Genomic DNA, 14991 nt, shown 5'->3' with positions numbered 1-14991 from the left:
CCACACAATTTTGTCTCATGTGTGATCAAAAAACATTATTTCATGAAAACAGCAAAAGAAATGATAACCAATAACATGCACATCCTCTCTGGCCTTCCGTATGATGTAACTACTGCTCTAATTTAGAGTTATGCTCACACGCTTCAAAAGAGCAAACTCTTGATATCAAAGGTATCTATAATAAGCCCAATATTGAGGAATTATCCTTATGATGGATGGTCGTCCTGTTCCAGACACATCCCAGCTGCCCAGAGCTTTATACATAATGACAACTTTCAGACTGCCATTATATGATCTGAGAGAATCATTTTACACATGATTTCAGGTAATAAATCAAAGAAAGAACACAATTAGATGATATCTTAAGCGAACATTGTAGAGCTGCCATATCCTGTATGGTTTCACATATTAAAGGCATAGAAACAGCCAAGTAAACAGCACCAAATGTGTAGCAAGTCCTCACTATTGCCAAATGTATTCATCTTCCCTGCCAGTAACATCCTTTGGGATCAGCATTCCCTCCCATTGCTCCAAAAGGGAGCTCCGAAACCAGCCAGGCTCTGCTTTCCCGTAGCCTTACCTTCCAACGCTCTGTTTCATCCAATTGTAAAGGGCGTAAAAGGTTCCAGTAAGTGAGAACACACTTCTGATTGATGGACCAATATACAGAAATTATACTTGTGAGCCTGACATGTCTCTAATTATCCTCCCTGTTACATTTTCTTCTCTGCTGCATTTCTGTCGTCTGTCGAGGTGAAAGACGCAGGTCAGAGTGTAACGCAGCGAGGTGAAGTAGCTCTAATCTGAGGACTGATTCCCAGGGATGGGAGGAAGGGTAATTTTTGAATCAATTACACAGTCTCACTTCTACTCCCTGTCAATTTAGCCATTTGCACTATCCCATTACTTTGCTACCGATCACTCAAGAAAAAAACATAACTTTTTCGTCCATAGGTTTCAATTGTAGGCAAAGAGGGAGGCTGCAGGAAGAGAGAGAACTCTATTACTGTTCACCTTGACAGAAACAGAACTATGTGCTCCATTCATCTCCACCTGCCTGACTACTCCCTAATGTGGAGACAGGATAAGGTGTGTAAAGATGGTGGCTTGGGAATAAAGTAGTCTTGAAAAAATATCTTATATGAGCTAAATCACTTATGAATAACTGGATTGAGTGTTATTTAATGTTGTGTATATACCTAAAAAAATGGCACTGTGACATTCTATTTTCATGTGAGTTTGTCATTGAGAGTGTCTGCACAAAGCCTACTGTACAGTAAGCGTGTGATGTCCTTACAGGTGGGGCAGCCAGCCAGCCATACTTGTCTTCAGTGCGGTTCATGTCCCGGTCAAAGGCGTTGAGCTGACTGTAGCGGAGGTGATCCATATCCAATAGGTTAAACTGCCGCCGGGCATAGTGGTAACTCTGATTGTTCCCCTCTCTGGGGAAATCCAGCCACTCAGGATGGCCAAACTCATTCCCTGCAACACAGAGAGCGTTATTAAAGAATGTACATAATGAAGGGGAAGGCACACAGTGTCTGTGAATTAGCATACTCTATTGTGCTGCACTATATGAGGTTCTTTTTCGGGTTTTGTGCAATTTTTAACAAGACAAAAAAAGACAGAGATCAAAGAGACCAGAGTCAGAGACTCTGTGAGTCTGTGACCTTCTTATAACCCCAGCAGAGGTAAGTAGTTTCCATATTAAAACAAAGCCACAATGCTTTTCCCCCAACCACAGTGCATCAACCTTCCTGTCACCCAGGACCATGCCCTTTCATGAATAAAACTTCCAAAATAAAATTTTTTTGGAACGTCACACAAGCTCAAACATTGCAAATAAATCCTCTCACTTGAATCTCATTTTTCCAACAGATATATGCAAAAATAATTCACTAGGATATATTTATATATTACTTCACCATAATGGAACTGTAAAGACACAAATAAGCACAATGGAAAAACATTTCCCAGGAGATCTCTGTCACATTGTTGATTAATTCATATTCATTAAAGCATTAACTACATTCTAAATTATTCTGCCACCTCATAATCACCAGAACAACGGTACTTCTAATGTAACTACTTCAGAGGACTGTTCATTTTCCTCAACATCTTTTAATTGAGAGGAAAAACCAGCAGGGGCTAGAGTTAAAAATCCAGACAAGCAGCATGGATGGAGACAGGGCTGAAGTCCAGATGTAAAGCTGAATGCATACTGCTGAAGTGTGTGAAACAGTGGTCTTCCTGCTACAGTGCTGTCACGCCAGGAGATGAGATAATGAATCCGTCATCGGATGTCACCACAACATCATAAAACAACAGGCAGGATAATTGAATTCCCGGCAGAGGAAAAAACGCACAGACAAGAGACAGAAGAAGATGCATGACAAGAAGAATATGAAGAATACAGGCTAGTTGTTTATTTGGTCCCCCCACCTCCTTAAAAAAAAATCAGAGTGATGGGATGAAGTGGAACGGACAGGGACTGACAGCAGATTCTAATGAAATACATTATGTAGGTGTTAAAGAAGTAGCAAACAATAAGGCATGGACTGCCAGCAGAACAAGCCCACAGCAGCACTTGCCTAGGAATTAGGGCAGCAAAGACAAGAAGAGAGAGAGAGAGAAAGAGAGAGAGAGAGGAGAGGATGAAAGAGAGAGAGAGCCTTTTCTTGTGACATCTGCATGAATAACAAGCCTCCCACACAGCTGAACTTGAAATGTAAAGGAGAAAATTACACCTCAGACTTGCAACACTGGCAGTCAAAGGCAGACTTTCTTCCCCACACTCCAACAAGAGGAATGTGTACACTACGCATTCATTGTGCATCTGTATTTGTCGCATCAACATTTCACATGTAAATAATATCGTCGAGCACATGAAATTACAGTTTTGTGAATAAGTGAAACATTTTACACTCCTTGGCTCTAATTACTTCTCATGAAAAAGTGCAGAAGTTAAAGTTTCTCTCTGCAGAGACGAAAATACTCTGCAGTGCCTCAGTGACATGTATTACTAAATAATAATGTTCTATATACTTTGATATTAGACGCAGAGTACAGTTTTCCCTCATTCATCAGATTTACAAAATATTATGTGTATTTTGTAATGAAAAAAAACATGTCCTTTTCTGCTAATTTTTTACTTTTAAAGTCAATGATTTTCTGTAATGATGGTGCTTCAGTGGAGGTCATAAGGTCAGCAAAATAAATAAGACTCTCCCTAATAGTAAAATTTGATTTGTTTTTGAGTAATGGTTGGCCTTACTGCGGTGCTAGAGAGAAGGTCAAAAGATCCTCATAATCATTAGGTTTCCTCCTCATGGGAGTGTGAACCGACACATTAAATTTTACGCCAATGTGGTCGTTAATTTTTTGAGATATGATGGTCACAAATCACAAACAAGAAGCGGAAGCTATAACTAAAATCCTTTGAGGGAGGAGGGCCACATTGCAGAAAGAGCATATGGTGTGTCTTGAGGTGAGAGCTAATTTCAATTTGGTGTGATATTCTTGATTATTTTTTGGTGCATATGAAAATCAACTGACGTACTGTACACTTCTGTTTCACTTGGATTCCACTCCCCATTCTTAAAAATAGCAACTCTGAGTTTTTTCAGGCTGAAATGTGCCTGCACTACATGTGCTCAGCCAATCGTAACGAGTCTATCCAAGCACTGCAAAAAAGGGTAATCTAAAAACAAGATAAAAACACTAAAACTGAGGGAAATTATCTTACTGCATGGACAGATAATTTCACTTGCCAAATCTTTTAAATTAAGATTGTTAAATCTAGAAATAAGCATTTTGAACGCTTAAAATAAGAAATTAACTCTTAAAACAAGATGAATTATCTAACACTTCTAAATGTTAAGTTTTTTTTATCTTGGTAAGAACCAAATAATTTGCAGTGCACTCTGCTCGGGCAAGTTCATCGGTGCTTGCAGCTTTAATTTATCTTGTTTTAAGAGTTAATTTCTTATTTTAACCCCCTCTGGAGTCCATCTATTTATTGAAAATACACATTTATATGCAAATAGACTGTTTTGTAGTTTTATTATTTATTATTTTTTCTGCTGTTTTTGTGTGTATAAATGGTAAAAAAAAAAAAAAGAAAAAAAGAAAAAAAAAAAGAAGAAGGTACATTTCCATATACACCTGTGTCTTTTGTTTGAATTTTTGGTTCCTGGCAGCTTTATACTTTGTTATTTAAAATAAAATGAAAAATCTGACTGACAGCCAAGTTTGTGTGGAGAAAAGGGAGCCATGCATGTGATGTAAGGACAGACTGAAATATGCTAAACAGAGACAGAAATTAATGCATAGGAAGTTGACAAATTTTAAACAAAATCTCCTGGACTTCAGAGGTTTAAGCGTTCAACATGCTTATTTCTAGATTTAACAATCTTTAAGAAATCTTGTCAAGTGAAATTATCTGTCCATGCAGCAAGATAATTTCCCTCAGATTTAGTCTTTTTATCTTGTTTTTAGACAACACTTTTTTGCAGTGAGCCTACTGGAGCTTGTGTAAGGAAGCTGCTTCTCTTTACTTCAGGTATGCTCACCAGCGTCACCTCTGTGCCGAGCATGCTGCCACTGGGATCAACAACCAGCCAGTGTGTATGGACTACATGGCTTTGTCATCAGATGACAAGAAGACAGCAGTACTATAATTGCTCCCCACATTCACTATGGATGAAGCCCCAATGCAATCACAGTAAGGCATGCTGTACTGCAGTGTGGCAGCAGTTATGCAAGCCTCCCCTCTGTTCTTTCCCAGATCCCTGCTGCCGTGTCTTCCCTAAGCAGATGAAGACAACTCCACACTTCCTGGCAGGACTGAAGACAATCTCTTCTTGTCCTCCCTATTCTGGGATTTTGGTGAGCAAGGTTGGTAAGACTTCCTTAGTGTTTTAAAGTCTGTGTCTAAGACCATCAGCTAAAACTTCACTAGTGTGGCTCTAGAGGGCACCTACCAGCCATTATTCATCACCCCAGTGCCTAAAAACATCAAGGAGTGTGTGAAGGCATCATGGCAGGACTCTCTTCAAGATTAAGTCTCACAGTTTTGAGAGAGTTGTTAAGTTTCCGGCTTTACAACACAAATGAGAAATTTCACCTTGGATGTTAAAGCCACTGTGGGCTGTGTCTCTAGCCACAAGACAGCAGTTGATGTCTGGTAGGCATGACTGGCCTCAAGCAAAAAGACAAAGTTCTTGTGAGAGCGCTGCTGCCACTAGAGGGACTGTCTAAAGTGTCAATCTCCCTGTTGTCCCCAGAGCCTCAAAGAAGAAAAAGCCCATTTCAAAAACCTTCCTCAGCTGTCCAACTCATCCTCCCTCTCTGCTCAGCGATGACACCACTGTACAGTTCAACACACTTTGAACAAAACAAATGTTGAATTGTTTGGGTACTAATCTTTATTGACATGAATGCCATGTATTGAGCCATGCAATGTACTGATAGCTACCCCTGGACACAATATATTATTGACACCATTATATGGAAATGACTCAGGTGCAGGCAGCACTGTGATGGACCATGGGCACCCTGCACTGCATAGAGAAGTGATGCCAGTCATGCAACAGGGTACAATGCCTTGTCTAGATTCTTAACAGGTGTGTTAGGAGCTGATAACAGGTTTTGTGCACAGCATACAACATGCAGATGCACATTCCAACATTTAAAGCTTTAAGGCTAAGTCAGTTTGCCTCTGATGCACCATAACACTAGTTTATTTCAGCTTTCTGTAGTGACCAGTCACTTGAGATGAATAGAAACACAGTTAAGATAACTCTATCTATTCTTTCTAACTGAAGAGATGGGAAACTCTTTATCTCTTCATCTGTACTTTGCACTGGATACCAGGAGTTCAGAGACTTGCTATGTGACAGTTTTACAATATTGATGGAGTGCTTGTGCTGTATGACCTCTACATTTTGGCCCGTGCAGGCATATCCCTTCCGCTACGATATATTATATAAAAGCAATATCGGAATTGAATGCACACACTGGGGTCTGGTTGTCCTCTTTCCTCTGTTTTCCTACATAAACATGTGAAGTGGCAGATTGTGTGTGGCTGACCTGCTATTGGATGAGCACAGTTAGAGGGCAATAACCAGGGAAATATCAGTCAGACATTAGAAGGAGTTTGTTCACAAATTTCCCACCATCAACATGTATTTGATGAGGAGTTGCATCAATACTAACCTATGCAGGTGCATCCCCATATGGTTGAATAAGCTAATTGTGATTGGCCAAGCACATATATGCACAGTACAAAGAATAATTAGTGGCTAAGTCTACATTACATATCTAGCTCCACAATCAAAGAAAAAGAGTTACAAAAGAAAACGAGATACTGTCGACATTCTCAACCCACTTGAAAACGTGAGTATGAAACAGAAGATTGGGCTGAATGAAGGATGTCAAGGACATGCTACAATTTGACAACCTTCCTTCAAAAAAAGAAACATGATTTCTTTCTTTTATACTTTACAAAGGCAGTCACAGTAAGCAAAGCGTTCTCTAGATTCAGGTAGCATTCACATGATATCAAGACCTGTCAAGAGGGAGCAATGGCATAAAAGAATACTTTCAAACACTGCGCTTGAGGCTCCTCCCTTTAAGTAGCACCCAAGGAATAAGCTCCATGATTACCTCAGGGAACACATTCTCAAGGAGAGAAAAAAATCCACATTCAGATACTCTGTCTCTGTCAAGCATCAATATGTGATGTTCAATGCATAATTTACTATTTTTGTGTATCTGCCCTCAGTCTGGCTTGACAACATCTACAGTACTTTTAAGTTCCTTCATTTCCCAGAATGACTTTCGACACGCCCTAGGGAAATGGGCTCTCTGTGTTGCACTGTGTTGCATATGGTTCATGTAGGTGGTGTGAGTGAGAGCAACCGCAGTAGTGTTAAACATTTTATAGTGAAGAAAAAGTGAAAGATAGATCAATGTGTGTAATGCACAGTTCAGACTGCAAATGGTCATTAAAGAGATTGTTGTACTTCACATGCCACGGATAACAGATCCTTGAAGGCTCTACACATGTTTCTCACATCGTTTTCATGTGTCATGTGTATCAGGGCTGAATCTACTCAGAGTAGTAGAAATTCTAAGCAGGTTTTGAGGATGCACTGAATTGATATAGGAATACTAAATCTGCTTGATTTGCAAGTGTGCTGTTCATGGACTGTGTAGTCTCAAAATGCAGTGCACAAACGATGCAGTGGAGTCACTCACAGCTTTAAATTTGTTTTTAAAAAGTTGTAGATAAGGGGAAAAAAACTCACAAACAAAACAATAAACTGTTAAATAAGCAGCAGTTTTCTGCAGTGTTTAGATTTTTTGTACACTAAAAAAAATACTATACAAATGTGTATGTAATGTGCATGATGTATGCAATTAGTATGTAATTGGGTTTAGACTTTTGGGAGCTCAGTTTTTCCAACCGAATGGTGCACCAGGTGGCTTTCCTGATTAGTTCCTACTCTCTGGTTGAAGATGTGCTCCTCTGTGGCTCAATGGGAGTAAAATACTTAGACACATGATACCCTGACAGGCCAGATTTAGCTGCACTACAATGGACTTACTCCATGTGGGATTTGTTAGGATCTTTAAGCAAACTTTGATGTGTTTGCCTGTTTGATTTTGTTTACAAAGGAGGGCGAGATTACGGTCACTGACCAAACCACTGCATGGAAATAATGGCTCTGTAGCCTCAGTCGTCAAGGATATAACACAAAGATAAACTAAACTAGATAATCTGTCTACTGATTATGGCAACAATTTTATCCAATCACACTGCAGTACAAATTGGCTAATTTCTGTCCTCTGATCTTCCATCATATTGCAGTCTGAACTGCTCCTTATGATCATCTGTTTTTTTTTTGTGTGTGTGAGTTTTTTATGACCACCAGGGAAAATAAGTAAAGACTTCAATCGTGCGTGAGCACAGCGTCACTTGCTGTCGGTCACTGAAATACATTTTGTTTTGATTTTCCCTGTGGGCCCCAAGTAGCGCTGATGATGCAGAATAGGTCACAGAAACTGTCCAATGAAGGAGTTACCTGTCAGTCTATGAGACCTTATGTTTACTACTCTGGGTTTGTTTGTAATAAGTCAGCGTGAACCCTTAATGGACTAGAACCAAAAGAAAACAATGGATCATTTTTTCTTTGGTTTAGACTGAGTGAACTGAACAACAGACGTGAACTCAGTCGGGGAAAAATAATGAGCATATAAAGGAACTGTTACTCCACACTGCTCTCGAAATATTTCAACGTGATGTGACTTCATCTAGTGGCCCTCACTTGACCTGCACAAATAACAGCATCACAACACGACAAACTGTACCCAGAAATGCAAAATATTTTGCCAACAGATGTAAAGTGCAAAAATGTTTGTGTGGACTTTCCCATTAATGAGCTAATCCTTATCATTCACTGTGGGAGTGTGTGGTATATGGGTGCTGGAAGGGCATGTACACACTGCAACATACACAAATACACACACCTACACAAAAACACAGGGGTTAGAAGAAACAGACGTGATCTGCCTAATCTGTGCGAGACAGCACTGCAGCTTTGATAAAAGCTCTCAAAAGAGCTACACTTGATTAACTGTGTAAGTGCACCAGCCTCTTTTGCCTGTATTTACTTTCAGTTTCCTAATGTTATTATTTTATAAATTCTAGTGGAGATGATTGATTTCCTGTACAGGTTGATTCAGTGCCCCGTGGAAGCCTTTGACTCTTCTTTTCATTTCAGCTTTAAAGAAACACATTGGACACACCTCCATTAGGTAATCATTTCCCTCTCCTCTACGATAACACGGCAATGTTCCTCCCATATGCCTGCATTAATCACCATGATAATAACCTTCCTCTGCCTCCTCACAGCTGAAATAAACCAGATAGCACATTCTGTAACAAGGATGAAATATGATGGATTCTCACCACAATACACACATGAATAAAATAATCATTTGTGTCTCATAATATATCCAGGGCACCGTTATCTGAGATAAAGTACCGCAAGGAATATTAGGATAATATATACAAGGATTGTTTTTTAAACAATCATTAAAGAATAACTGCAGTTTTTTCACCATGTCTGACTAAAATAAAGTCAGACAGGTTGAAAAACACAATCAAGGAAGTCAGGTTGTAAACAATTCAACTGTTTGAAAGATAATCTAAACACTTTATTTGCAGGTAAATTTTTTATAGCCAGAGCAGCTAGCATGGCTGTCCACTCTCAGTTTTGCAAATATAAAAATAATTGAAATTTTGGGAAAAGTAATCAGTTTTACAGGTAGTAGAGTTTAAAGTTTAGTAGGTATGTGATAATAAAATAACTTTGTTAATTAAATTTGATATTAGGATTGCACATGTCAGCAATAACTTTAGTTCAATGCTTTGATAACCAATAAAAATTGATAAGTAAAACACAAAATTAGGAAAAAGTTACTTCAAGAAGCTGCACCAAGATTTTGCACCCATATCAAAGGCTGAAAAAATAAGTAAAAGTTTGTTGGATAATGTTGATGGATACATTTATGGTAGTTCCAATAATGATATGATTAATGGGGGGCAACCATGTTTACACAAGGTTATGTCAGACAGCTTTTCAGCTGGCACATCCCATTACTCCTCTACACAGCCCTGCATCAGATAAGGGCCTGACAGTGACACAGTCCCCTCAGTAATTAGCAGCACAAGAAGGAGCCAAGGATCAATGTGTTTTCCATTGGAAGGATTCTGGCAAAGGAAGATCAATGAGGGAATCAGAGGGGATGGGAAGGCAAGAGTCACAGGTTTCAGATGCAGTGCAAGAAAGAAAAAATGCAAACATGATGCAATGATTATTGTACATGCAGGATTGATTTCTGGTTACTGTGTTAATGTATGCTTTAACTCCCAGTTTGCACATTAAATAAGCATTACTAGTTCAACAGAAGTGGTGGGAATGCTTTGCTCATCCAAAACCACAAGCCTAAAAGCACAGTTAGCTCTGAGTGAGATTATCTGTTTGAAATGTATGAGGAAGAAGTGCAGGTTTTCAATTCAGTGTCCAAGGCTGCGGTATAATAGTTGCCTGTTGCATTGTAGCACTCCATGAATACGGAGTGCTGGGAGAAGTTTTTAGCTCAATAATTTAGGCTGTAAATCTGCAAGGTTATCTTAAGTCCCTGTGAGCCCTGAAAGTCAGGAAGTGCGAGCGCTTCCATTCTGTCCCTGCTGATGTAATGATAAAACCACTGAGGCGTTTCATTACTGCCACGCCACTTGGCACTTTAATGTCATTGACACCCCAACATCCTTTACAGTATCCATCTCTCAGCATCTCAAATACGGCTGCTCCCTCTGTCCTCTTGCTGTGTGGTGTTTGCTATTGGTCATGAGTAAATAAATGGGTTTTTCTAGGCTAGGCACTTCAAATTGATTTGCTTGCTCAAACAATTTGCTCTTGCTCAGCACTGACTAAATGACTCTGTCGTCATTGATCCATTGACACGGCGTGTCATCTCACATCTACTTGATTTTCTTTTTCCCTGATGCTTGTCCCATGGCCTGAACTTTGGAAAGTTGTCAGGGATAAACTTCAGAGTCGTGTGTCTTTGTAGATTTTCAAAACTTTTTTTTCAGTTCTCTGATTCTGTGTTCTCAAGAAAAAATAAACTTTCATACATTATTACTGTTATCAAAAGATGATAGCACCATTCATTTAGTCAGCCAGACAGCACTTCTCAAAAGAGAACAAAATCCCCTTTTCTTCCTCCTTAATACTGGCCTCCTTTCCATAAATGGTCTTCAACCCACTGAGCATTACTTGACAGAATGCTGTGAATTAAGTTTGCATTGCAAGTTTGCCTTATTTGTACGACCAATTCTGCCAATTCTGAATTAAGGGAACGGAGCACAATTAGGCGTAATTGCTAAGTGATCATTTTGAAAAGGAGGATTTAATTTAACTTTATTTGGTACTTTTCATGTTATCTAGGGGAGCTTTAGTAAAACTACTTAAGAATTCGTTCTTTTATAATACAACAGCTACAAACAAAAACTGAAAAGTTAACTGATGCATGAAGCTTTACACAAAAGTAAACATGAAAAAAGCACAACTGTCTGTTTCTTTAAGGATCACGACTGTATTACATAACTATTCACATTAAAGAGCCTCCATGGTCCTCATAAGCCCTTTGAAGAAATAAGAATAACTGAGGGAGTGGAGGAAAGTCGCATGTGTGATAGAGTAACCACACGTTCCTGCAGTGTAATTGGTAATAAAAAGCTTCCAGTCTGGACTGGGGAAAACTGCATCAGCAAGAAGAATTATCTTTGATCTGGTGGTTAAAATCTGCTCACAGCCAGAGGGATGAGAAGCAGGATCACCATTAGGGGCAGATTTTACAAGACGATGAGAGACATGTTTCTACATAGATTGTATTAAAACAGGTGTAGGACTTTGAATGGATTTAGAGACATATTAGTAATATAATATGAATATATATATATATATATATATATATATATATATATATATAACTTTTTCCACCAACAGTGTATTTAAGTGGACTTATACATTTAATTGCTTCATTCAAAAAACATATTTCTGAGTATTTCTACATTTTTTCAATATTGAGCAGAACATATTCTTAAAACAACCATTTTTTTCTAAAGTTCAGGCAAAATATGTAGAATTTGTCATATACCATAATGTTGCAATGTAAACATGGATTCTATTTTTTTTCTCATTTAAGGACTTTATTGACCCATATATATCTATATATATAATATATATACTGTTACTCAACATAAAGTAATTGATATGGACTCATCTTAATAAATACACTCAGTTCTGATAATGATTTTCATGCCCTTTCTCATGCTCTCTTATTAAAGCCCTATTTAGCCAGATTTAAGCATTTTGATCTGCAAGAAGCCAATACATTGACTAGTTTAGGACCCTTTTAATAGGGTGCTGCTTAAATCAGTCATCAACTGAAACAAGGAACTCATAAAATATTTTCCCTTTGCTAATGTATAAAGGTAAGCAACTGACTCATTCAAATCATTGTCCAATTGACATTTTTATAATGTTTTTCACTCGCTTTCTGAACTGTTGATGATTCGGATGGTGCACTGGTTGGTTGAGAATAAATGTGGCACCAAATGTCCATGAGAGACAAAGCAGCAAGAGAACAGTGGAGTACAGCTATACTTCAGGCAGAGAATCAGATATAATTACTATCAACTATCCTTCAGCTGCCCACATCAGGTCAGTTTTCTGACATCCTGTTCATTATGAGCTGCCCTGTTATGATTGTCCATCGAGAACAGCTGCTTTGATTGTGGTTTTTTTTCCCCACACATCCGTCAGTCCACTGAGCAGAAATTCATAGGGTGTTCCACTCTTTTTCATCAAGTAGGTCTGGATATGGCAGTGAATACTGAGTTATAATGAATCCAAAGAAGCAGCACAGGTATTGAAGAAATACTTTGATTGTTTGGACTTGGCTTGACCGGATCACCTAGTCACCAGGTGGAGCTAAAATGCTGTGGATCACAAGTGAAAGCTGTACATTAATCCAGAGAGCAGCTCATCTGAGGAAATACATTTCCTTCAACCAAGGTCAACTTCCAACATCATTAATTATCACTTTATTATCTTTACCAGCAGGCGTCGATAAAGCATACCACAGCTCAGATGGTGTGTTGAAAATGAGAAGCATCTCAACAGTGACTGAGAATTGGAATCAATTAAAAAAAAAGGAACCTATCTAATCTTAGACAGCTTTTGTCCTGTATTTCACCATCAGCTCTGGAAAGTGAGTATTAATGTCAACCCCACTTCAAAAGGTTCCTTTGATGCTTATCATCAGCCTTGACTCACTGGTCGCAAGCTACTCCAGAGATATATCCATGAAAGAAATATAACAAATCTAATAACTGAGCACTTTACCCCAAATGGAAAATAAGTGAAAAGAGCTACTTGAAGCTATTTCAAGCCTCTATGAATTAGGATATTATTACTGCAAGTTTAAAATCTGTGTTCGACTCTCCTGAGGCTAAAAAACAACAACAAAACACCATGACATAATGATACCGCTGCTTACAGTACTGCAAATGAACACAGTAGGGATAGATCATCAATTAAAAATTTATGGTGAAGCCTGTTTCTGCCTGTTGCCCATGGAGGGCTTAGATTGACAAGAGAATAAATGCGCATTTATATCGGTTCTGTGAACACCTAGGGATTGATGTGTCTGCCTGAGGGGGGTGGTTCAAATTCCAGAAGAATACAGCAGCACATGAGAAGGATCTTAAACGACTTTCCTCGACTCTTTTAACAAAGAAATGAACCAAAAGGACAGACGCTGCCTCACAATCATGACCTCGATCGCCTCATGACTTTTCCATGTCACATATCCCTGATCGTATGATTTTATTATATATATCGTCTGACATGTAATGTGATGCAATTATATGTTTTGTGTGATATGACACATACTGTATAATTATGTCAATTTAGTTTTCACATTTATATGTACATTGTGAGCTAAATTAGTTAACTTTAAGCTTTAAATTTGAATTAGAATAAATGAAATGAATACAAAATGCAATATATATTTAAATAACTGCTGTATATTATAGTTGCAATGAGTTGCAAACACAAAATATCAAATCATATTGCAAAATATCAGAAATAAATTGAAAGCCAAAGGTGATGTCAAAATGCTTGTTTTGTCAGAACAATGGCTCATAAAACATATTTAAAATCCCTCTCCACTCAAAATGCAATATATATATTTTAATAACTGCTGTATATTATAGCTGCAATGAGTTGCAAACACAAAATATCAAATCATATTGCAAAATATCAGAAATAAACTGAAAGCCAAAGATGCTGTGAAAATGCTTGTTTTGCAGACCAATGGTTCATAAAACATATTTAAAATCCCTCTCCACTCAAAAATGTGTTTTTGAGTGTCCCCTAAAATGTTTGACCATGACTATACTGACCTGTATCCGTGCAAAGCTTGTCACTATTAATATCATTACACACATTCCTCTCCTGAAGGAGGAGATGAGTGTGCACTTCACTACAGTCTGAGATTCTAAAGTATGCTGGACATGCTAGATAAGGTACGTCGTTGCTTTGAAAAGCCAATCAAAAGCTGTAAAAGAAACCTGAAACCTCCAGCGCAGAGCAGACTTGTCAGTACAGAAAATGAGAACACACTGTAACATTGTAGCAGATATAATTGTACATTGCAAAACCACTAGTGCTGTGTAATGTGTTAGAAAACCATGTTAAACAAAATATTAATCATATACTCTAAAAAAAGTCCAGAGGGGGATTTTTAATTTACAATGTTATACAGCAGAGGAAGGTAAATTATCAAGGAATGTTTGCTTGTTAGGTGATTTAAATTAGTAAGGGATTATCATAATTGTTGTAGATTTATATTCTGTCAATGGATTAATTGTTCCAACACTGGAATATTGCTGATATATTGATAATGTATTCTAGTATACAGTATACAGGGTTCGTACACTTTAGCAGTGGTCAAATTCAAGCATTTTTCAAGGACTTTCAAGGTAAATTTTCAAGCTTTTCCAGTATCTTAAACCTGTTTAAAATTGCATGTTTTAGATGAGTACTTACATACTAAAAGGGGGAGATTTCACTTAACCATACCAACAGCGATGGTAATACACTTTTAGGAGGAACGGTCTTCATTTCAGATAGGCTACTCATTATTTTTTACATTGAACATGTGATTATCTATAGTCTATAGATGGATATAGATTGCAAGAGAAACACAGTAAGAATTTCAAGCATTTACAAGCACACTAAACGTTGAAAATACAACATTTAAATTCAAGCATTTTCAAGGATTTCAAGCACCCGTACGAACCCTGAGTATAATATCTCAGTAACTGTAGTGTTCAGCTCTGTGTGTACC

General features: G+C 38.0%; 1 protein-coding gene across 1 annotated transcript in view; it reads right to left on the bottom strand.

Annotated features, from left to right (window-relative positions):
* gbe1b (glucan (1,4-alpha-), branching enzyme 1b) overlaps positions 1-14991 on the bottom strand; it is an 82333-nt gene that overhangs the window by 23942 nt on the left and 43400 nt on the right. The window contains exon 13 of the mRNA XM_059330989.1: positions 1298-1482. Coding sequence (XP_059186972.1) covers positions 1298-1482 — 185 coding nt within the window. The remainder of the gene's footprint in view (positions 1-1297; positions 1483-14991) is intronic.

This window comes from Centropristis striata, chromosome 4 (assembly GCF_030273125.1).
Source record: "Centropristis striata isolate RG_2023a ecotype Rhode Island chromosome 4, C.striata_1.0, whole genome shotgun sequence".
NCBI classification, from domain to species: Eukaryota; Metazoa; Chordata; class Actinopteri; order Perciformes; family Serranidae; genus Centropristis; species Centropristis striata.
The sequence above is the reverse complement of the archived record's forward strand: the minus strand, read 5'-3'. Positions and strand labels throughout refer to the sequence as shown.